A 22,385-nucleotide genomic window follows, 5' to 3' on the forward strand; every position below is an offset into this window, starting at 1 on the left:
GGGTACACCCTATGAACAAGGAGAATGGTGAAGATCACTTGTCTATTTATTTATACATTTCTAGGAACAATAACAAGGGAACCATAGTGCAGCGCTCACAATTGTAGCTACATTGTAGCCTTTTCAGGCATTGTGGTAGTACTAGACATGGGTGTCGTAAGCCTGCAAAAATCCAGGGAGTAGTACAGACTTCGGTTTAGGAAGAAGTAATTTACATTTATTCAACATCTATTTTCTTTGTTACTAAATACTTTCTTCACTTTATCTTGCCGCCATGGTATGTTCAGGTTCCTGAAGGATCATGCACCTCTGTGCCACCTGCCACATCATCCAGTAAAACCCATGTACAACAACCCTCTGGAACACAGAACACCAGCCAAGTGAAGTTGGTGGGAAGCAGTAAGTCTGGTACATTGCCGGTGCCAGTACTCTCTTCAAGAGCTGCCCTAAGCCCTCTCCACAGCAATGCTATACTAACAGGTATTCTGATCTAGGGGAGGTTTTTGCATGCACCTGTAAGTTCTTAGTACAAAATTCATGCTCTATAGCTGTATACTGTATGTGTGTTAAAGGCCCCTTCGTTTGTTAGTGTATTTCCATATTCTACTTAAAGGGGTACTCCGCCCCTAGACATCTTATCCCCTATACAAAGAATAGGGGATAAGATGTCTGATCGCGTTGGTCCCGCAGCTGGGACCCCCACGATCTCTGTGCAGCACCCGACGTTCGTTTAGAACGCTGGGTGCGGGCGGTTGTGACATCACGGCCAAACCCCTCGTGACCTCACGCCACGCCCCCTCAATGCAAGTCTATGGGAGGGGGCGTGGCTACCGCCACGCCCCCTCCCATAGACTTGCATTGAGGGAGCATGGCGTGATGTCACGACCCCCGCTGCCTGCTCCAAGCATTCGGAACAAAAGGTTCCGAGTTCTGGGGCAGCGGAGTACCCCTTTAATTCTGTTTACCATATTATTCATTGGAATAGGGCTTGCAGAAATCCATGTGTTTGCTAACAACCACATTTACATTTATGGAGCTGATTTTAGGTTGCAGGAATTTCTGCAGCAAATCTGCTACTTTTGAACCTATTCGTAACCTGTCATCAGATTTATTCTGCCCAAGCCACAGGCAGCATTAAACTGGTGCAGGCATCATGATCCCGGCACGTTATAAAGTACTGTTGGGCATTTCAAAGTAATCATAGTTTAAAAACGCTTTGGTGAGGTGTCTCCCCCTATACTGCTTCAGAGAGATGTCGCTCAGGCAAGTGTATCGGAGTAATTCATAGTTTGTCTGCATTGCACTGCCTGCACTAGTTTTTTTTAAGACTGATCACATGTTCCCTTTTAATCCATTTTTTCTAATATGGGAAAACAACTCTAGTTATAAGATATCTTTATGCTGTTTGGAGCCTCTTTTTGATCTATTTAATCATGATCCATCTTTCTGACTTAAAACATTTGTGATATTACATTATGGCATAATGTAGGATGTCCATTGTAAACTATTTAAATCGCATCTACCTGTTTTTCAGTTAAATCAGATCCTGACTCCAGTAACGCGTCTTTTCCCACTGGTTCTGCAGCAGTAAAATTAGAAGAGAACGCTGGATCGGAATCCAGCTCTGTAAAGTAGGTATCTTTGTATACCCTCCCTTTTATGGTATGGCCCTGTAGTCATCATTTCCGATTAGATTACATTGATTGATTTTGTGATCTGTAACATATTTACATTGGGGGAAATGCAAGGTCTGTTAGTATCCATGTTTTCAGTCTCAATCTCATACATAGACATGCCATGTACTCTTTTAGCATTGAAAATGCTATCAAGGCCCCTGCTGTGACGTTTTCCATAGTAAGGTTGCATTCACATCACATTTGTAGCCTACGGCTGCCGTATCTGGTTGGGGGCTGGGAAGACCGGGCGCTCCCGTACCCCAGTCAGACCGGCGCCGAAACCCATTCACTTTAATGAGCCGACCGGAGTCAAACAGTTACTACGGTTTAAGGTCTGGTCTCAAAACCGGATACGGTTTGACTCCGATCGGCTCATTAAAGTTAATGTGTTTCGGCGTCGGTCTGGCTGGGGTACAGAAGCACCCGGTTTTCCAATCCCCCAGCCGGATCCGGTAGCCGTAGGCTGCAAACGTGATGTGAATGCAGCCTAATACTAGTGTGTCACAGTTTCACGATCTGTTCTTCCTATTGACATCTCAGAGGAGAGGCAATGGCCCAAGGTTGATCATAATAGTGTTAATGTGTGCATAGTCTAGTAGTTTTCACTAATCTTTTGTTTTTTATTTGTATGTTTTTCTGTCCTGTGTCTAATGCTTACTTGTAAAATATTGCAGGACAGAACATCTCCAGAATTTCAAGCAGCTGCTAACTGCAACTGTAAAGAAGGTTCCTCTTATAGGAGAAAGAGGTAGGATATGTACTTTTCTTTTACTGAATATCTTCTTGCTATTCCATGTTATATAAACATATCCTTAAATAGCCACTATTCTTCCAACAAACTTTGCGTGAATCAATAGTACAAGTGAATATACGAAATGGAATCTTATCAGAAAAGAAATGTCTTTCTCCTATTATTAGGCTCTTTTCATGAGCCAGAAGTGGCTGCAGAGGTAAACAGACAATCTAGGTCTTGAAGAAAGTATTTAGATCTCCATACACATGGACAGTTTGTGTAGGGAGGGATCAGGCAAGAGCTGTCAGCTGAATAAACATTTAGCCAATAGCTGTCTAAGGGATATGGTCATCTTTAATTCTAATGCCAGTGCTGGATTTACAGTTGACACTGCTCAGTGCCGCTCTATAATGTTCTCCTTGCTTCTGAGTTTACTGGTTTACTATAAAGACAAAGAAGTGCAGGGGATAGCTGAAAATTAAGAAGCAGCCCGCGGAGCAGAAATCTAATGGAAAATGCCATAAATGTGTTATATAATGGCCAGAGATAGTGCTGCTCCCTGTGGCAGCTTATCCTGAGAATGTATCTGATAATGCAGGTCTTCTTTAAGACCTGACTTTAGTAGATGTGTAAGCAAAGTTCTGACCTTAACTTAATAGTTCTACTTACAGTTTTTAAATTGCAAAACTATGCATATCATTCCTAATAGAGACTGATGTTGATTCCGTCTCAGTGTTGGCATTACAATTACTGGAAATTCTGGAATGCTTGTACTTGCTTGTGCAGTTTATTGATCTGACAGAGAGTAAAGGGGAAGAGGATTCGGTGCATTTAATTTTAGAACCTTCAACTGAAGATTTATTAAAACTAGTGCAAAAAAAAGTGGAAGATCTTCCCATAACCAGTTAGATCGCTGCTCTGACTTTCCAATGTTCCCCTAAAAGAGCACTGGGACAACTGGTTGCTATGGGCAACACTTCTACTTTATCTTTTTAGAAGTCTTTCCATTAGTGTATTCTTTTGTTCCAGTATAAAAGCTTTGCCCATACAAAATTGTATACATTACAGCATATGACCTCACGCTCCTGTTTTTACAATTTTTGGATCCTGTTTATGCTCTGACTTGTATTTAGACCTCTGTTTTATCCTCTTCACATAGCAGATACAAAGATGGCACCAAATCGTAATAAACATTCAAAATCCTAAATTCAAAAACAAGGAATGTGACCATTAAACTTAACTTATTATTTAAGTTATAACCATATTAGGCCTGTGCTTCTGTTACTTTCTACAGATGAGGATGGGAGCAACCCATTTTGTGCAAATTCTCTGGATCAATACTATAGTTGGAACATTGGAAAAAGGAGAGCATCTGAGGTATTTTCTCAATCTGTCTTATTTACTTTATTTTAGCATTAATATGGTCGTGTGCATGAACCTTCACAATGCTGTTTCATTCCTGTTTTCATACAGTGCATAGTGAAAGTATTCGGCCTCCTTGAACTTTTCGACCTTTTGCCACATTTCAGGCTTCAAACATAAAGATATTAAACTGTAATTTTTTGTGAAGAATCAACAAGTGGGACACAATCATGAAGTGGAATGAAATTTTTTGGATATTTCAAACTTTGTTAACAAATAAAAAACAGAAAAATTGGGCGTGCAAAATTATTCAGCCCCTTTAAGTGCAGCAAACGCTCTCCAGAAGTTCAGTGAGGATCTCTGAATGATCCAATGTTGACTTAAATGACTAATGATGATAAATAGAATCCACCTGTGTGTAATCAAGTCTCCGTATAAATGCACCTGCACTGTGATAGTCTCAGAGGTCTGTTTAAAGCGCAGAGAGCATCATGAAGAACAAGGAACACACCAGGCAGGTCCAAGATACTGTTGTGGAGAAGTTTAAAGCAAGATTTTGATACAAAAAGATTTCCCAAGCTTTAAACATCCCAAGGAGCACTGTGCTAGCGAAAATATTGAAATGGAAGGAGTATCAGACCACTGCAAATCTACGAAGACCTGGCCGTCCCTCTGAAGTTTCAGCTCATACAAGGAGAAGACTGATCAGAAATGCAGCCAAGGAGCCCATGATCACTCTGGATGAACTGCAGAGATCTACAGCTGAGGTGGGAGACTTTGTCCATAGGACAACAATCAGTCGTATACTGCACAAATCTGGCCTTTATGGAAGAGTGGCAAGAAGAAAGCCATTTCTTAAAGATAGCCATAAAAAGTGTTGTTTAAAGTTTGCCACAAGCCACCTGGGAGACACACCAAACATGTGGAAGAAGGTGCTCTGGTCAGATGAAACCAAAATCAAACTTTTTGGCAACAATGCAAATCGTTATGTTTGGCGTAAAAGCAACACAGCTCATCACCCTGAACACACCATCCCCACTGTCAAACATGGTGGTGGCAGCATTATGGTTTGGACCTGCTTTTCTTCAGCAGGGACAGGGAAGATGGTTAAAATTGATGGGAAGATGGATGGAGCCAAATTCAGGACCATTCTGGAAGAAAACCTGATGGAGTCTGCAAAAGACCTGAGACTGGGATGGAGATTTGTCTTCCAACAAGACAATGATCCAAAACATGAAGCAAAATCTACAATGGAATGGTTCACAAATAAACATATCCAGGTGTTAGAATGGCCAAGTCAAAGTCCAGACCTGAATCCAATCGAGAATCGGTGGAAAGAACTGAAAACTGCTGTTCACAAACGCTCTCCATCCAACCTCACTGAGCTCCAGCTGTTTTGCAAGGAGGAATGGGCAAAAATTTCAGTCTCTCGATGTGCAAAACTGATAGAGACATACCCCAAGTGGCTTACAGCTATAATCGCAGCAAAAGGTGGCGCTACAAAGTATTAACTTAAGGGGGCTGAATAATTTTGCACGCCCAATTTTTCAGTTTTTTTTTTGTTAAAAAAGTTTGGAATATCCAATAAATTTCATTCCACTTCATTATTGTGTCCCACTTGTTGTTGATTCTTCACAAAAAATTACAGATTTAGATCTTTGTTTGAAGCCTGAAATGTGGCAAAAGGTCGAAAAGTTCAAGGGGGCCGAATACTTTCACTATGCACTGTACCTATCCACTCTCTTCTGTTAGGCTATGTTCACATTAGTGTTCCACTTCTTTTCAAACACAACATATAGATAAGTTGTAAGCAGGCTATGCCATCCAATGTTTGCATCATCTATTCATTGGCTTACTTTTATGGTAAAAATTTGCACCCAAATGGTTTTATTTTGGGTGTCTTGACGCCATCCCCTTTTTGATGAAACCATGCCCAAATTCTGATAAGCCACATCCCCTTTTTTAGTGTGGTATTTGTCCAGGTTTTTTTGGTACAAATAACACCAGATTTGTGGTGCAGGCAGTTTTTAATTATCTCTCCTTAAACTTCTTAAAGATTATTCTTTAATAATTTGTATAGTGATGGCAAGGATATGCTGTTACCTTGAAATCAGTGGGAGTCTGAACTCTGGGACCCCTACTGCTTTAGAGAAAGAAGGAGCCGCAGTGAATAACCTGGCCATCTGGCTGTGCAGAGAACTGGCCATTTTAACATGAATAAATCTGTGCTGCAGTTAACTGGAAAAGTAGTAACTTTGGAAAATTAGGCACTCCGGGGAAGATTTATCAAAACCTGTCCAGAGAAAAAGCATAGCAACCAATCAGATTGCTTCTTTCATTTATCATAGGCTGTTTCAAAAATGAAAGAAGCAGCCTCCCAATGTTTTCAATGAGATTCTGCTGCACCATTCTTACTACATTTCTTTTGGTGGAATGGGCTGGAAAATGCATTGCTGTCTATGGAGAAGGCGCATTCCCAAGCAGGCCTAGCCTTGGCTTGTACTGTCAGCCCCTGCCAGAGAGAGAATCTCTGCCCAGAAGATCTTGTAGGAATTATTTAGCACTAATTTAATGCAAGGTCATGGACATAAGTAGCCCTGTCATAGACTAGGACAATAGAAGAATTAAAAAGGGTTTTTATTTAACACAAGTGATGCGTTTCGGGCATGGTCCTCTCCTTTCTTCAGACATGTTTGAAAATGTCTGAAACAGGGACATGCACACACAGTGATCTAAGGAGGCCCCTTCTCAGCACCTGCCCTGCCCTATTGATGGGCATATTATTGCATTTTGCCAAGTTTTGCGCAAAAATGTTGTGATTATGCGCAAATGTGTCAGACTGCAGTAATATGATTTTTTTTTCCTATAGCTCTTTGGACTGTCCATAGAGCAGCACAAATACAGTCCCTGGACCTTTCAGGAGGCTTTTGGACCTGTGATGACATCATCAGATCCTGAAAGGTCCTATAACACTGCATAGAGAGGAGAATAGGGGACATTTTGGGAGAGGCTCCTTTAATAACCCCCCTTCCTCCAGCTCCCCCAACCTCATCCTCCTGCCCTTGGTATAATCACACAGCTTAGCAGCTGCAGGCGGTAATATTCCCTGCACCCAGATAGCTTTAAATAATGGTATATTTATATGTAGTGTGTATATGTAAAGTGTGTACATATGTAATGTGAACATCTTGTCTGCTACATGCATCTGTGTAATATGTGTCGTGTGTGTACTGAATGTATGACGTGTGTGTGTGTGTGTGTGTGTGTATATACATATATACACACTGCTCAAAAAAATAAAGGGAACACTAAGATGACCCATCCTAGATCTGAATGAACTAATCGTATGAAATACTTTCGTCTTTACATAGTTGAATGTGCTGACAACAAAATCACTAAAAATTATCAATGGAAATCAAATTTATCAACCCATGGAGGTCTGGATATGGAGTCACACTCAAAATTAAAGTGGGAAAACCACACTACAGGCTGATCCAACTTTGATGTCCTTAAAACAAGTCAAAATGAGGCTCAGTAGTGTGTGTGGCCTCCACGTGCCCGTATGACCTCCCTACAACGCCTGGGCATGCTCCTGATGAGGTGGCGGATGGTCTCCTGAGGGATGTCCTCCCAGACCTGGACTAAAGCATCTGCCAACTCCTGGACAGTCTGTGGTGGATGGAGCGAGACATGATGTCCCAGATGTGCTCAATTGGATTCAGGTCTGGGGAACGGGTGGGCCAGTCCATAGCATCAATGCCTTCCTCTTGCAGGAACTGCTGACACACTCCAGCCACATGAGGTTTAGCATTGTCTTGCATTAGGAGGAACCCAGGGCCAAGCGTACCAGCATATGGTCTCACAAGGGTTCTGAGGATCTCATCTCGGTACCTAATGGCTACCTCTGGCAAGCACATGGAGGGCTGTGCAGCCCCCCAAAGAAATACCACTCCACGCCATTACTGACCCACCGCCAAACCGGTCATGCTGGAGGATGTTGCAGGCAGCAGAACATTCTCCACTGCGTCTCCAGACTCTGTCACGTCTGTCACATGTGCTCAGTGTGAACCTGCTTTCATCTGTGAAGAGCAAGGGCGCCAGTGGTGACTTTGCCAGTCTTGGTGTTCTCTGGCAAATGCCAAACATCCTGCACGGTGTTGGGCTGCAAGCACAACCCCCACCTGTGGACGTCGGGCCCTCACCCTCATGGAGTCTGTTTATGACCATTTGAGTGGACACATGCTCATTTGTGGCCTGCTGGAGGTTATTTTGCAGGGCTCTGGCAGTGCTTCTCCTGCTCCTCCTTGCACAAAGGCAGAGGCAGCGGTCCTGCTGCTATGTTGTTGCCCTTCTACGGCCTCCTCCACGTCTCCTGATGTACTGGCCTGTCTCCTGATGTACTGGCCTGTCTCCTGGTAGCGCCTCCATGCTCTGGACACTGCGCTGACAGACACAGCAAACCTTCTTGCCACAGCTCGCATTGATGTGCCATCCTGGATGAGCTGTACTACCTGAGCCACGTGTGTGGGTTGTAGACTCAGTCTCATACTACCACTAGAGTGAAAGCACCGTCAGCATTCAAAAGTGACCAAAACATCAGCCAGGATGCATAGGAACTGAGAAGTGGTTTATGGTCACCACCTGCAGAACCACTCCTTTATTGGGGTGTCTTGCTAATTGCCTATAATTTCCACCTGTTGTCTGTTCCATTTGCACAACAGCATGTGAAATTGATTGTCAATCAGTGTTGCTTCCTGAGTGGACAGTGTGATTTCACAGATGTGTGAGTGACTTGGAATTACATTGTGTTAAGTGTTCCCTTTATTTTTTTGACCAGTGTATATACTAGTCTGTATGAGGGTCACTTTTTGCTCCATGATCTGTAGTTTTTATTGGTACCACTTTTTATTAATCTCTTCTGACAAACGATGTGACATCACTGTGCCCATTATGCCTGTACTGTGACATCACTGTGTATTATCCATGTACTGGGATGTCACTGTGCATATTAACGCCATACTGTGATGTCACTATGCAAATAAAACCTGTACTGTATTGTCACTTTGCACACTATTCCTGTACAGTGCAGGGTAAATATGCACGGAGATGTCAGTACAGGGTTAATATGCATAGTGACATCACAGTACAGGGATAATACACAATGATGTCACAGTACAGGGATAATACACACAGTGACATCACAGTACAGGGGTAATACACACAGTGATGTCACAGTACAGGGATAATACACACAGTGACATCACAGTACAGGGGTAATACACACAATGATGTCACAGTACAGGGATAGTATACACAGTGATGTCACAGTACAGGGATAGTATACACAGTGATGTCACAGTACAGGGATAGTATACACAGTGATGTCACAGTACAGGGATAATACACACAGTGTCACAGTAGAGGGGATAATACACACAGTGATGTCACAGTACAGGGATAGTATACACAGTGATGTCACAGTACAGGGATAGTATACACAGTGATGTCACAGTACAGAGATAATACACACAGTGATGTCACAGTAGAGGGATAGTATACACAGTGATGTCACAGTACAGGGATAGTATACACAGTGATGTCACAGTACAGGGATAATACACACAGTGATGTCACAGTACAGGGTTTAATACATACAGTGATGTCACAGTACAGGGTTTAATACATACAGTGATGTCACAGTACAGGGGTAATACACACAGTGATGTCACAGTACAGGGTTTAATACACACAGTGATGTCACAGTACAGGGGTAATACACACAGTGATGTCACAATACAGGGGTAATACACACAGTGATGTCACAGTACAGGTGTAATGCACACAGTGATGTCACAGTACAGGGATAGTATACACAGTGATGTCACAGTACAGGGATAGTATACACAGTGATGTCACAGTACAGGCATAATATACACAGTGATGTCACAGTACAGGCATAATATACACAGTGATGTCACAGTACAGGGATAGTATACACAGTGATGTCACAATACAGGCATAATATACACAGTGATGTCACAGTACAGGGATAGTATACACAGTGATGTCACAGTACAGGGATAGTATACACAGTGATGTCACAGTACAGAGGTAATACACACAGTGATGTCACAGTACAGGGATAGTATACACAGTGATGTCACAGTACAGGGTTTAATATACACAGTGATGTCACAGTACAGGGGTAATACACACAGTGATGTCACAGTACAGGGATAGTATACACAGTGATGTCACAGTACAGGGGTAATAAACACAGTGATGTCACAGTACAGGGGTAATACACACAGTGATGTCACAGTACAGGGGTAATACACACAGTGATGTCACAGTACAGGGGTAATACACACAGTGATGTCACAGTACAGGGGTAATACACACAGTGATGTCACAGTACAGGGGTAATACACACAGTGATGTCACAGTACAGGGGATAATACACACAGTGATGTCACAGTACAGGGGATAATACACACAGTGATGTCACAGTACAGGGGATAATACACACAGTGATGTCACAGTACAGGGGTAATACACACAGTGATGTCACAGTACAGGGGTAATACACACAGTGATGTCACAGTACAGGGATAGTATACACAGTGATGTCACAGTACAGGGGATAATACACACAGTGATGTCACAGTACAGGGGATAATATACACAGTGATGTCACAGTACAGGGATAATATACACAGTGATGTCACAGTACAGGGTTTAATACACACAGTGATGTCACAGTACAGGGTTTAATACACACAGTGATGTCACAGTACAGGGTTTAATACACACAGTGATGTCACAGTACAGGGTTTAATACACACAATGATGTCACAGTACAGGGTTTAATACACACAATGATGTCACAGTACAGGGATAATACACACAGTGATGTCACAGTACAGGGTTTAATACACACAGTGAAGTGTTTTATACTTGAGCCCCTGCCATCCAAAATGTCTGTGCATGTCCCTGGTCTGAGGATAGGGATGGACCATCCCTGAAATGCATCACGTGTAAAAGACCCTTTATAATTCTTCTACTGTCCTGGTCTGTGATAGAGCTCGTTATGTTCCTGACCTTGCACTAAATCAGTACTAAATCATTCCTGCATTGTATTACTCGCAAGTCTTGTGAGGAAGGGATTGAGCTGCAGTCTGCCAGGGAAAAGACTACTACCACCATTAGAACTCGTGAAGACTTAGTTGTCCAATTAAGCGTGCTGAGCATTGTGCCTCTTGGTTTTGCACACCACCATCTGGTGAGTTTTATCCTGCTAATGGGGACTCTTATTATGTTTTTTAAAGTCCTTCACATTGGAGCGCTTGTTTGCTGTTTTATTCCGAATATCTTGTAAAATATTCTGACTGGAATAATACATGGTGTAAATGAGCCCTTACGAGCAGTGCTTAAAGGAGAACTACGGGATTGAAAATGTTATCACCTATCCTAAGGATAGGGGATACGTTTAAGATCGCGGGGGGTCCGACCGCTGGGGCCCCCTACGAGCTCTGTGCATAGAGAGCGCGTGTCGACCACCGCACGAGGCGGCGGCTGACACGCGCCCTCCATTTACTGCTATGGGAGAGCCGAAGCGCTGCCTTCAGCAATTTCCAGCTCTCCCATAGCAGTGTATGGAGGGGGCGTGTCGGCCGCTGCTTCGTGCAGTGGTCAACACGCCCTCTCTAACGAGAGAGCCGCGGACCCGTACAGGAGATCGCGGGGGGCCCCAGCGGTCGGACCCCCGCGATCTGAAACTTATCCCTTATCCTTAGGATAGGGGATACATTTTTCAATCCCGTAGTTCTCCTTTAATATGACATCCGATGGGAAATAGGACATTTGAAGAATTTGTTTATGCTTTGTATGTATGCATATTTATTTATTAATGTATTTATCTATTTAGTGGCAAAGGGCAATTTCTATGAAGAAGATGCTACAAGAAATCATAGAAAAGCAATCAAAATTTAGTAATTTCACTCCGCTAAAGACCAAGGAAATTGTTCATTGGTGTCGAAATCACGGTTACACTCCCCCGGATCCTGAGAATGCCAATGATGAGCGGGAATCCTTTGAAGATGTGCTGACTCGTATAGACAATGAGGCAGGCAAGTGAGGCTATTGTGTCAAGGTGCAGGGGTGTATGATTGTGATACTAGAGGAGAGAGGGGTTGTCCTCACTTTTTAGTCGTAATATGAACAAAGACAGCTCATGCCTCTTTATTGGCACAACAGGCTGGCATGGTAGCATGTAGTAAATTACTCTTTTACAACTAAGACGTTTATAGCTTCAGTATCGCTGGGAATCTTTATCGCTGGGAAGTTTTTAATTTTGAATTGAAGGGGTATTCCGGCTTTATACATTTTATCCCCTATTCAAAGGATAGGGGATAAGATGTATGATCTCTGGGGACCCCCCGTGATCTCGGTGAAGCCCCCTCGGCATTCTGTACTGGGCGCTGCCTCCGAGACTGGGACGCCACGCCCCGAAAACCCCTGCGATCATATCCTTTGGATAGGGGATAAGATGTATAAAGCCGGAATACCCCTTTAATTTTTTTTTCTATAATGGAGCTATCATGCAGTCCATTTCCCAGGCTTTAGAGACATTCACCCTTTCCCCTAAATGTGATCTCTAATCCATAAACATTATGCAAAACTGTAACATCAACAGTGAGGTGCCAATGCAGAATACATTCAAAGAATACATTTTGGTTTTGTGTGTTTTATTTTTTTAAGTATTTCTGCCTTTTTATTTTTCAGCATTACCCTCATCCTATTCCTCACCTGAAGCACTTTGTAGAAAAGTGGAAGAGCTAGAAAAAATTCTCAAAAAAGAGAAAGAAGTGGATGAAGACGTTGATATCCTCAGCATAGGGGTAGAGCACAAACCTCAGATTGAAAAGGAAAATGAAGAGGGAGATGGTGTCAAATTTTACTTGACTCCAAACCTATCGTGTGAATTTGTAAGAGACGCAGCGCAAGAGGTGAGGACTTAAGATGTTAAGAAACTGCTTGAATATCTTTTCCATATTAAATTGCGTTTTAACTGATTATAAATTAATGTTGCCATCATCTGTCCTTCTAAAAGGGTTGTCTCCCAACTGGTTTGGGTATGCTTTATTAGGGCATTTGGATGCCAGGAACCCTCCCTTTCCATGAGCCATTAAAGGGGTTATCCAACCAGTAACACTTATGCCCACAGAGATCATTGTTCATGGCTCTGAATTTGGAGTCATTGATGGGGAGTCCTAAGCCCAACGTGAAGATTAAAATAAATAGGATGGTATAGGAGAGAAGTTATTACTAAAATACCGCAAAAATACAATATCTTAATAGTGTATCAATGCACCATATACACTGAATGGTCACTTTATTAGGTACACCTTGCTAGTAGAGATGAGCGAACTTACAGTAAATTCTATTCGTCACGAACTTCTCGGCTCGGCAGTTGATGATTTATCCTGCATAAATGAGTTCAGCTTTCAGGTGCTCCCGTGGGCTGGAAAAGGTGGATACATTCCTAGGAGACTCTTTCCTAGGACTTTATCCACCTTTTCCAGCCCACCGGAGCACCTGAAAGCTGAACTAATTTATGCAGTATAAATAATCAACTGCCGAGCCAAGAAGTTCGTGACGAATCGAATTTACTGTAAGTTCCCTCATCTCTACTTGCTAGTATGGAGTTGGACCCCCTTTTGCCTTCAAACCTGCCTTCATTCTTGGTTGTATACTTTCTACGAGGTGCTGGAAACATTCCTCCGATATTTTGGTCCATATGGACATCACACAGTTTCTGCAGGTTTGTTGGCTGTACATCCATGATGTGACTCTCCTGTTCCACCACATCCAAAAGGTACTCTATTGTTTTAAGAGCTGGTGACTGTGGAGGCCATTATCATGTTCAAGGGATGATGTGAACTTTGTGACATGGTGCATTATACTGCTACAAATAGCCATCAGAAAATTTGTACACTGTGGTCATAAAGGGATGGTGGACATGGTCAGCAACAATACTCAGGTAGGCTGTCCCATTTAATTGGTGCCCAAACAGTTCCGAGGGGCCAAAAGTGTGCAAAACATATGTCCCCCACACAATTATCCCACCACCAGAATGAACAAAGCAGGATGGATTAATTTATGCCAAATTCAAACCCAGCTATCTGAATTTTGCAGCTAGAATGGACACTCATCAGACCAGGCAATGTAGCTCCAGTCTTCCATTGTCAAATTCTGGTGACCCTCTGTGAGTTGTAGCCTCCGTTTCCTGTTCTTAGTTGACAGGAGTGGCACCTGCTGTGGTAGTCTGCTGCTGTAGCCCAACTGCTTCAAGATTCGACAAGTGGTTTAGTTACTGTTGCCCTTATGTCGTCTCAAACCAGTCTGCCCATTCTTCTCTTACCTGACATCAACAATAATTTTTTGTCTGCACAACTGCCACTGGCTGGATATTTTTTTATTCGGATCGTTATCTCTAAACCCCAGAAAAATTTGTGCGTGAAAATCACAGTAGAGCAACAGTTTCTGAATACTCAGGCCAGCCAGCCTGAGACCAACAACCATGCCACGTTTAATGTTACTTTAACCCCTTAAGGACCAGGCCCATTTTGGCCTTAAGGACCAGACCAATTTTATTTTAGCATTTCCGTTTTTATTATTTGAGGGAAAATTGAAAAGAAAACCGCAATTTAGCAAATTTTGGAAGGTTTTGTTTTCACGCCGTACACTTTTCGGTAAAAATTACATGTTTTCCTTATTCTGTGGGTCAATACGATTAAAATGATACCCATAGTTATATGCTTTTCTATAATTGTACCGCTTAAAAAAAATCTCAAACAATTTTAACAAAATTAGTATGTTTGAAATAGCCCTCTTTTGACCACCTATAACTTTCAAATTTTTCCGTACATGATCTGTAGTTTTTATCAGTACCACTTTTGCTTAGGTTTTACTTTTTTTTTTTTTTTTTTGGAATAAAATGGCATTTTTTTTTTTGAATAAAATGTGAATTTTTTTTACGTTTATGCCGTTCACCGTACCGGATAATTAACAATATATTTTAATAGTTCAGACTTTTACACACGCGGCGATACCTAATATGTGTATTTTTTTTACGCTTTTTGGGGGGTAAAATGGGAAAAACGGACATTTTACATTTTTATTGGGGGAGGGGACTTTTCAAATATTTTTTACTTGTTTTATTTAACTTTTTTTTTTTTTTTTATACACTTTAATAGTCTCCATAGGGGACTATCTATAGCAATCATTTGATTGCTAATACTGTTCAGTGCTATGCATAGGACCATAGCACTGATCAGTGTTATCGGTGATCGAGCAGACCAGAGCAGAAGACCCAGGGAGCCAGCTGGAGCCAGGTGAGGGAACCACCAGCCGCCATGCTGGATGATCGTATCCCCGCAGCAGTGCTGCGGGCGATCCGATCATCCATTCAAAGTACCGCACTGCTGCAGATACCGTGAGCTGTATTGATGACGGCATCTGAGGGGTTAATAGCGGACATCAGCGCGATCGCTGATGTCTGCCATTACCGGCGGGTCCCTGGCTGCTGATAGCCGGTCCGGTGCTCGCAGTCATGGCGGCGCGTAAATGTATGCCATAGTGCGTTAAGTACCACGTCACCATGAAGTAAATTTACGTCCATTGTCATTAAGGGGTTAAATCTCTTTTCATTCCCATTCTGATTGAGCTTTAGCAAGCTGTCTTTACCATGTCTGCATGCATTGAGCTGCTGCCTTGGGATGGGCTGATTTAGTTATATTTAGATTTTTTCCCAAAGCATTTGATACTTTACCACATAAAAAGGTAATACAGTAAGAATGCTTGTGCAAGTGTGTGTAGGTGGTAAGTTACTGGCTCAGTGATAAAACAGAAGGGGGTTATTAATGGTACAGGCCCTAAGTGGGTGACTGTTACTAGTGGGGTACCACTGGGTTCAGAACGGGGTCCTAATCTTTTTAATGTATATTATAAATGACCTTGTAGAGGGATTGTAAAGTATCAATCTTTGCAGACGACACTAAGCCTGTAAAGTGGTTAACACAATAGAGGACAGTGCACTGTTACAAATGGATCTGGATAGGTTGGAGGCTTGTGCTGGGAAGTAATAGATAAATGTAAGGTTATGCACATGGGGAGGAAAAATCCAGGCTGGTAATATGTATTTTATAGAAAAATACTGGGGATGACTGACATGGTAAAATAATTAGTTGAAAGTAAACTTTAACAGTATTGACAAGTGTCAGGCAGCTGCTACCAAGGAAAGTAAAATCATGGGATGCATTAAAAGGGGAAAATATGCTCACAACAAGGAAATAATTCTACCACTGTACAAATCACTAGTCAGACCACACATGGAATACTGTGTATAATACTGGGCACCAGTGTATAAGAAATATATAGTGGATCTGGAGAGGGTTCAAAGACGGGCATCCAGAGTAATACGGGGAATGGGAGGACTACAGTACCCAGAAAGATTATCAGAATTATGATTGATGTTTAATCTCTGATATATAATGTACAGTAGCCTATGTTTATACATGACTCCATGAAGGAGCTGAAATGTGGGGCTGACCCTGAACACAAGCCTGGTCTCTTTATACAAGTTGTCCTTTGATGCTAAATACAGTGTGTCAATGTTATCAATTAATGATAAAACATTTAATTCCTTTAATTTATAGATTGGCGTTTCATTACAGCCAGTGGAAGTACACAAAAATGTGTATGCCTCTCCGGTAGAAGAAATGATTTTAAAGGTACATTTTATTTCATAGTTTTATTTTCATGTGGTTTAAATGTTTGTTTGTTTTTCCATTCATTATTTTTGTTTTCACTAGGCAACAGAGCAGTTTGCCAGTGACGTGCTACGAGACGCTTTAGCTGTGGCCTATCAGATGACCTCTCGTAAACGGTAAATTTCTATGTATAGACAAGAACCCTCTGTATAATGTTATGAAAAAAGTCAGTCATCAGAAGCCACATTTTATTTAGTCTTATCACGTCAATGGTATTGGAAGTATGTGATGGGAGCCGTACAGTGGTAATGCCAGCCACAATATGGGGGGAGGGGGGGGGGCATATTTGGCACAGTGGCTCATCTTATAGGAAAGTGCAGTCTGCTATGGCCTGTGGTACTGCTATTTTGACTGGTTAAATTACGCAAGCCATGCGGGAATGTGTGTTCCCTATTATCGTCCATGGCCCAGTTTTATCAGTCTGTCTTAGGACAAAAATGTGTCTGGTTTTGCCCATAAAAAAACATCAAAGCTCAACATTCATATCTTTATAGGCTGGGGTAGAATTGAAAGCTGAACTGTGGTTACTATAGGCAAAACCAGATCGCTGAGATGATTTGGTCCTTTCAACAACAAACAGGCCGACTCCAGGTGTGAACAAGGCCTTTGTTTTACCAAAGCACTAAACATTGTACGTAACCAAACAGAAAAAAACTTTGTTTATTGCTCTAATTTTTTCTTTTGTTTCTTTTTTGTGAACAGAGCCCCAAGGGAGATCAGCGTCGCCAACGTTCATCAAGCAATTTGTAATATTCCTTTATTTGACTTCCTTACAAACAGGCACTTGGGGGCTTTACATGTGGATGACAGTGTACCATTAAAATAGAATATAACCCAACAACAAGCAATATTTTTGTAAGGTAGAGGTGTATGTTCTTATTTTTTTTGTTTTGTGCTACACAACATAATGGTCTACAACTCCCATTTCCGTATGTATATATCTGAGCGCATCTATTCAAGAGGTAAAATAATAAACTAACTTTTCTGGTACCTTTCCTGACTACTGTCATTACGGACTGGGGTTCCCATATCTTTAATATGGGTGTTTTTCAGGAACGCCAACTGTGGCTCAAACATTGTAATCAGAGATGAGCGTACTTACAGTAATTCGATTTGTTACGAACTTCTCGGCGTTTGCGGACTTTAGCCTGCATAAATGAGTTCAGCTTTCAGGTGAAAGCTGAACTAATTTATGCAGGCTAAAGTCAGCAACTGCCGAGCTGAGAAGTTCATGACGAATCGAATTACTGGAAGTTCGCTCATCTCTAATTGTAAAATTGTTCCTGGTAATCATAATGGAAAAATGGTAAATACAGTCATGAGAGGAAGAAAGTACACCCTCTTTGATACTTGGGTTACTCTTAGTTTTTCACACATGGCTTTTCCATTTTGGCTTCATATTTGTTAAATAAATAATAAAATGGTGGAATTGGTTGTGTGTTTGTTTACCTACTTATAGGATCTAAGGACCAGATGTGTTTATTTTATGTATTAATACTCAAAGCCATATAATTCAAAGATGGATTATAGTAGTTAAAGAAAAAATTCTCCAAACGTGGCGCTTCTCCCATAAAAGGTTTTCTTTATTTCAGCATCAAAGGTATAATGGATGGTGATAGCACGTTTGGAGAATTTTTTCTTAAACTACTATAATCCTTTTCTGCTTGCTGAGCCTTTTGGAGGATCAGGTGCTCCAAGGCTGCTGGGCCGCTCAGTAATATGCTGCTCTAGATGTTATGCTCTGAACATAACCAACTCCGGTGAGCATAACTTATTTGCAACCCTTGCTCATTTATACTATGGTATTACACTAGGATCGCGCTCCTCTCTCTTTTTTGTCTCTTCAGTTAATATAATTCAAAGAGGCTGTGCTTTCTCTCTCATGACCTGTATAATTGCATTTTACTTTTTAGGGAAAAGTACAAAAAAAAAAATTGTGCTATGAATTTACATTTATGCTCTAACATTTGCATACCCTGGCAGAAATTGTGACATTTTGGCATAGATTTGGAAATTAGGACTGATCGTGCCACAAATAGGGTCTTGTATTTAATGGTAATAATCCTTTCTCGGCCGCTCTTCATTGGGGACACATACTGATGGGGTATATGCTCTTGCCACTAGGAGGCGCTGACACTAGGAAAAAAAAGTCTACTCCTCCCTGGCAGGCTATTCCTGCCCACTGGAAGTGAGGTAATCAGTTTTAGCTAGTGTCAGTAGGAGGCAAGACACAGGTCTGTCTGGGAGCTCTCCAGATCTGGCCTTTTTTTAAAAATGATTTTCTAGTAAGGGCTGTTTAGTTTTCTATCTCCCTTTTATTTACCTTTTTCAGGTGGGGGTTGAGCAGCATGGCGCTACCTGTTCCCCCATATGCGACAAGGGGGCATGGAAAATAAGAGTATAGACCGTCAACCCCTTATCGCCAACGACCAGTTCCTGGAGGTTGAACCCTGGGTCTGGGTCCCCCACTGCCCCTGCTCGCCCCGCTAACAGCCTGATATGATGCAGCGTGGCCATAAGCTGGTTGAAGCAGTCTAGGTGAGTATATGAAGATGGAGTATGCAGGTGAGTATGTACCCCCCCCCCCCCTCCCTTCCAGCAAGGCCTGTGTCAGGACTTAAAGGGTTAATATTCTCCCTTGGTGTCTTTTAGCGCAGTTACTTGTGGACTGGTGCTTGTCGTTTAAAGATATGCCGTTCCTCCACGGGGCAATTTAAGGGGTCCTTGGCCCGATCTTTAATGGGGTCTGGACTCCCAATGGTAGTCTCACCTGTCTGTTCTGTCTCAGGGTTTTGCGGCAGCTCCCTGTACTTATTGCGCTGCATCGAACCCTCCGGACTTGGCACGCTGCAGGGGTCATTATTGCTACCAGGGAGGTCAGAGGCTGTATCCCTCCTCTGACTCCCTGCTTCAGGGCCCTAGTCTTCTCCAGCCCGTCGGGACCCTTCCCAGCCGGGCATCGCTGTTATCCCCCTGGCTCGGATCGGCAGGCGCTCCTGCAGCACGCTGCTCGCCGCTCCTTTGGGCCAGCTGAGCACCGGAACCGGCAGTGCCGGCTGCTTCCCAGCAGTAGCATCGGGGGCTGCTCTCTCTCCCACCGCCAGATGGACGGGGACTCTCTTAGCTCCGCCCCCGTCCTCTCTCCTTCAGAGCGGGACCCATTAGTTTTATTTTATCTCCTCACCCAGTAGCCATTATGGCGGGGGGGGAAAAGATGACTCCGCCATCCTTCCCCTCACAGGTGCCGGCGGCCATGTTGCTTGATGGGGACTAGGAGCATATCTCCGTCCCCCGCCCCCTCCCCTGCAGTAGAAAAGTGGGGTTGTATTTCTCCTCCCTGGTCGCTTTTTTGGAGCTGGGGGAGTCTGCATAGCCCCACCTTCCTTTCCCTCCTCCCCCCAGGAGGTGTAAAGCACACTCCAAAAAAAAAAAGTATGCAAAAAAGAAGGTTGCAGCAACACTCTTCCATAAAATGGAGGCTCTTAGTTCACTTTTTGATCAAAACGTGTTTCCCATCCACCACGCGGAGGTGGCCTCATTTCGGATGGGACCCTAACACTCATTTCACTCATTTCTGCAGGGCATATGGCCACTGACTGGGTGACATGCTGGATCCACTATCAATTAAAACACCTCCTGTGAATAGGGAGGGGCGCATGGCTACACACACACACACACACACACACATATATATATATAATATTATACTAGCTGAGTACCCGGCGTTGCCCGGTATTTCCTTCCTAATCCTTGTTGGGGAGGAAAATAAGCAAAGGAGGAAGCTTTTGGCTTCATATCCCGTCCTCATTTATTGTTGTCATATCCCAACCCCATATCCCGACCTCCTATCCCGTCCTTTTATCTCAACTTCTTATCCCGTCCTCCTATCCCGTCCTCCTATCCCGTCCTCCTATCCCATCCTCCTATCCCGACCTCCTATATGTGTACCAGATATTGAAATATCGCAGCCGTACTGAAGTTATGTGGGAACATACATTTCCCATTGATTTGCATGGGACTTTAAACAAAAACCCCGACACTCACAAATGGGGGTAGTTAAGGGTTAAATTAACTATCCTATATTTTAAGTGGACATATAAGTAACATGTGATGAAGTATTATTGAAATATCTCCAGCCGTTTGGAAGTTATGCAGTAACATATATTTCTCTATCGGCTCCATTGTCTCTAGGAGGTATGACACTATGGCAACAAAAAAAGTCAGCTCCTCCCAGCAGGATATACCCGCCTCCAGGCCCTGAGCTAATCAGTTTTAGCTTAGTGTCTGAAGGAGGTGGACATGGTCTGGAATTCTCCAGACCAGGTCTTATGTTTTATTATTTTCCTAGTTAGGGATGTGTTAGTTTTTTATTCCTTTTTCTTTCATGTTTTCAGGTGGGGACTCAGGAACTGCGGCTCACTGTTTCCCCATTGCGATTGAGGGGGCATAGACATTGCGTATATGCGCTGTTAACCCCCTCTCGCCAACGATCAGCGCCTGGGGTTGTACCTCATGGGTCCGGGTCCCGCCATTTCCCTGCTCGCCTCGCTCGCACATGGTAGTTCGGCATGATGCAGGTGACAGAAAGCTGACTGAACACTTCACAGAAGACTCAATTAGGTAAGTTCTTCTGACTGAGGTGAGTATATCTTCCTTTTCTCCCTTAGGTGCAGACTTGCAACCTCTGGAGACCCTCAGTTTTTGGCCCACCTTTCAGGGTCTAATTGGGCTGGCCTGGACAAGGGGCTTTATCTTTATTTCTGGGGCGAGCAGTGGCATTTTAGGATGAAGAGGCTCATTTATTCACATGCACTCAAGTTATGTGTGTATGTGTGTGCTTTTACTTGTGCGGCTGACAGCCGCAGCGTTTATACTGTTCGGGCGCACGAAGCGCCGACTTACTTTCACTTTTGGCAGCAGTCTGCTGCCGGGGAATATGAGTCTCGCCCGCTCACTTCCCCGCGAGTGCATATGCGGTCGACATGTGCGCTCAGGGCAAGGAGCGGGCGCCATTAGTGTTTCTTCTTCGGAGGCCGGGGCGCTTTAGCTCCGCCCACAGGGCCGCCGGAGCTTACTGGAGGCGCGAATTGTCCTCCAATCAGCGCTGTGCACGCGATTGTAGGTGGCAGGGGCCAATCAGCAGTGCCCCTGCTCCAGGCACGCCCCTCTCTGATTTTTTCTTCCTCTCTATCTACACTAGAGCGGAGTTCTCCTCACAGCAGCTGCCCTGGGGACACAGACTCGGGTGAGAGAGTTCTTTTTTCATTATGTCCGTACCCAGAACTGTTCCTCCCTCTAAACAGACAACTGGAGCGTTGGTTAACCATTTTGTCTGTAAGAGCTGTAATTCCAAAAAGCCTGGTTCTGCTGAACCCACTTGCTCTGCCTGCTCCACTGCTCCCCCTGGCACCCCCGGATGCTCTTTCAGTCCTGGTGGATTCGGCCGCCCCTCCAACCTGGGTTTCTTCCCTATCCCAGTGTATGGCTGACTTGACTCAAGTCTCCCATTCGGTGGCTGAGGCCTCCCGTGACGTGGTGTCTACCTTGAAGAGGTCTGTCCTGCGCCGGCCCTCTAAAGGGTCCCGCTCCTCTTCTCCACATTCTTCACGCTCTCAAAAGCGTACCAGGGGTGCTTCTTCTGACTCTTCCATTGAGTCTTCAAGTAGACGTGGGTGCTCCCCTCGTGGGTCCTGCCCCCCCGTGTCATCTGGTCACAAATGTCGCTCCTTCAGGGGACGTTCCCGGAGTCACCGCTCTGCCTTGCCAGAGCCGCGTACCCGA

The 22,385-nt window shown here is 43.5% G+C and overlaps 1 protein-coding gene across 2 annotated transcripts in view; it reads left to right on the top strand.

Annotated features, from left to right (window-relative positions):
* Positions 1–17,612, top strand: part of YEATS2 (YEATS domain containing 2) — a 62,410-nt gene extending 44,798 nt beyond the window's left edge. Inside the window, exons 20-28 of one of the 2 annotated variants that reach the window (XM_056564596.1) lie at positions 288–480; positions 1,535–1,631; positions 2,351–2,424; positions 3,704–3,786; positions 11,699–11,900; positions 12,556–12,779; positions 16,491–16,565; positions 16,647–16,720; positions 17,307–17,612. In XM_056564596.1, the coding sequence (XP_056420571.1) occupies positions 288–480; positions 1,535–1,631; positions 2,351–2,424; positions 3,704–3,786; positions 11,699–11,900; positions 12,556–12,779; positions 16,491–16,565; positions 16,647–16,720; positions 17,307–17,430 (1,146 nt within the window). In that variant the 3' untranslated portion in view covers positions 17,431–17,612. The remainder of the gene's footprint in view (positions 1–287; positions 481–1,534; positions 1,632–2,350; positions 2,425–3,703; positions 3,787–11,698; positions 11,901–12,555; positions 12,780–16,490; positions 16,566–16,646; positions 16,721–17,306) is intronic. The other variant, XM_056564595.1, reaches the window with a different exon arrangement.
* Positions 17,613–22,385: the final 4,773 nt, after the last annotated feature.

Source organism: Hyla sarda, chromosome 3 (assembly GCF_029499605.1).
Source record: "Hyla sarda isolate aHylSar1 chromosome 3, aHylSar1.hap1, whole genome shotgun sequence".
In the NCBI taxonomy this organism is placed as follows: domain Eukaryota; kingdom Metazoa; phylum Chordata; class Amphibia; order Anura; family Hylidae; genus Hyla; species Hyla sarda.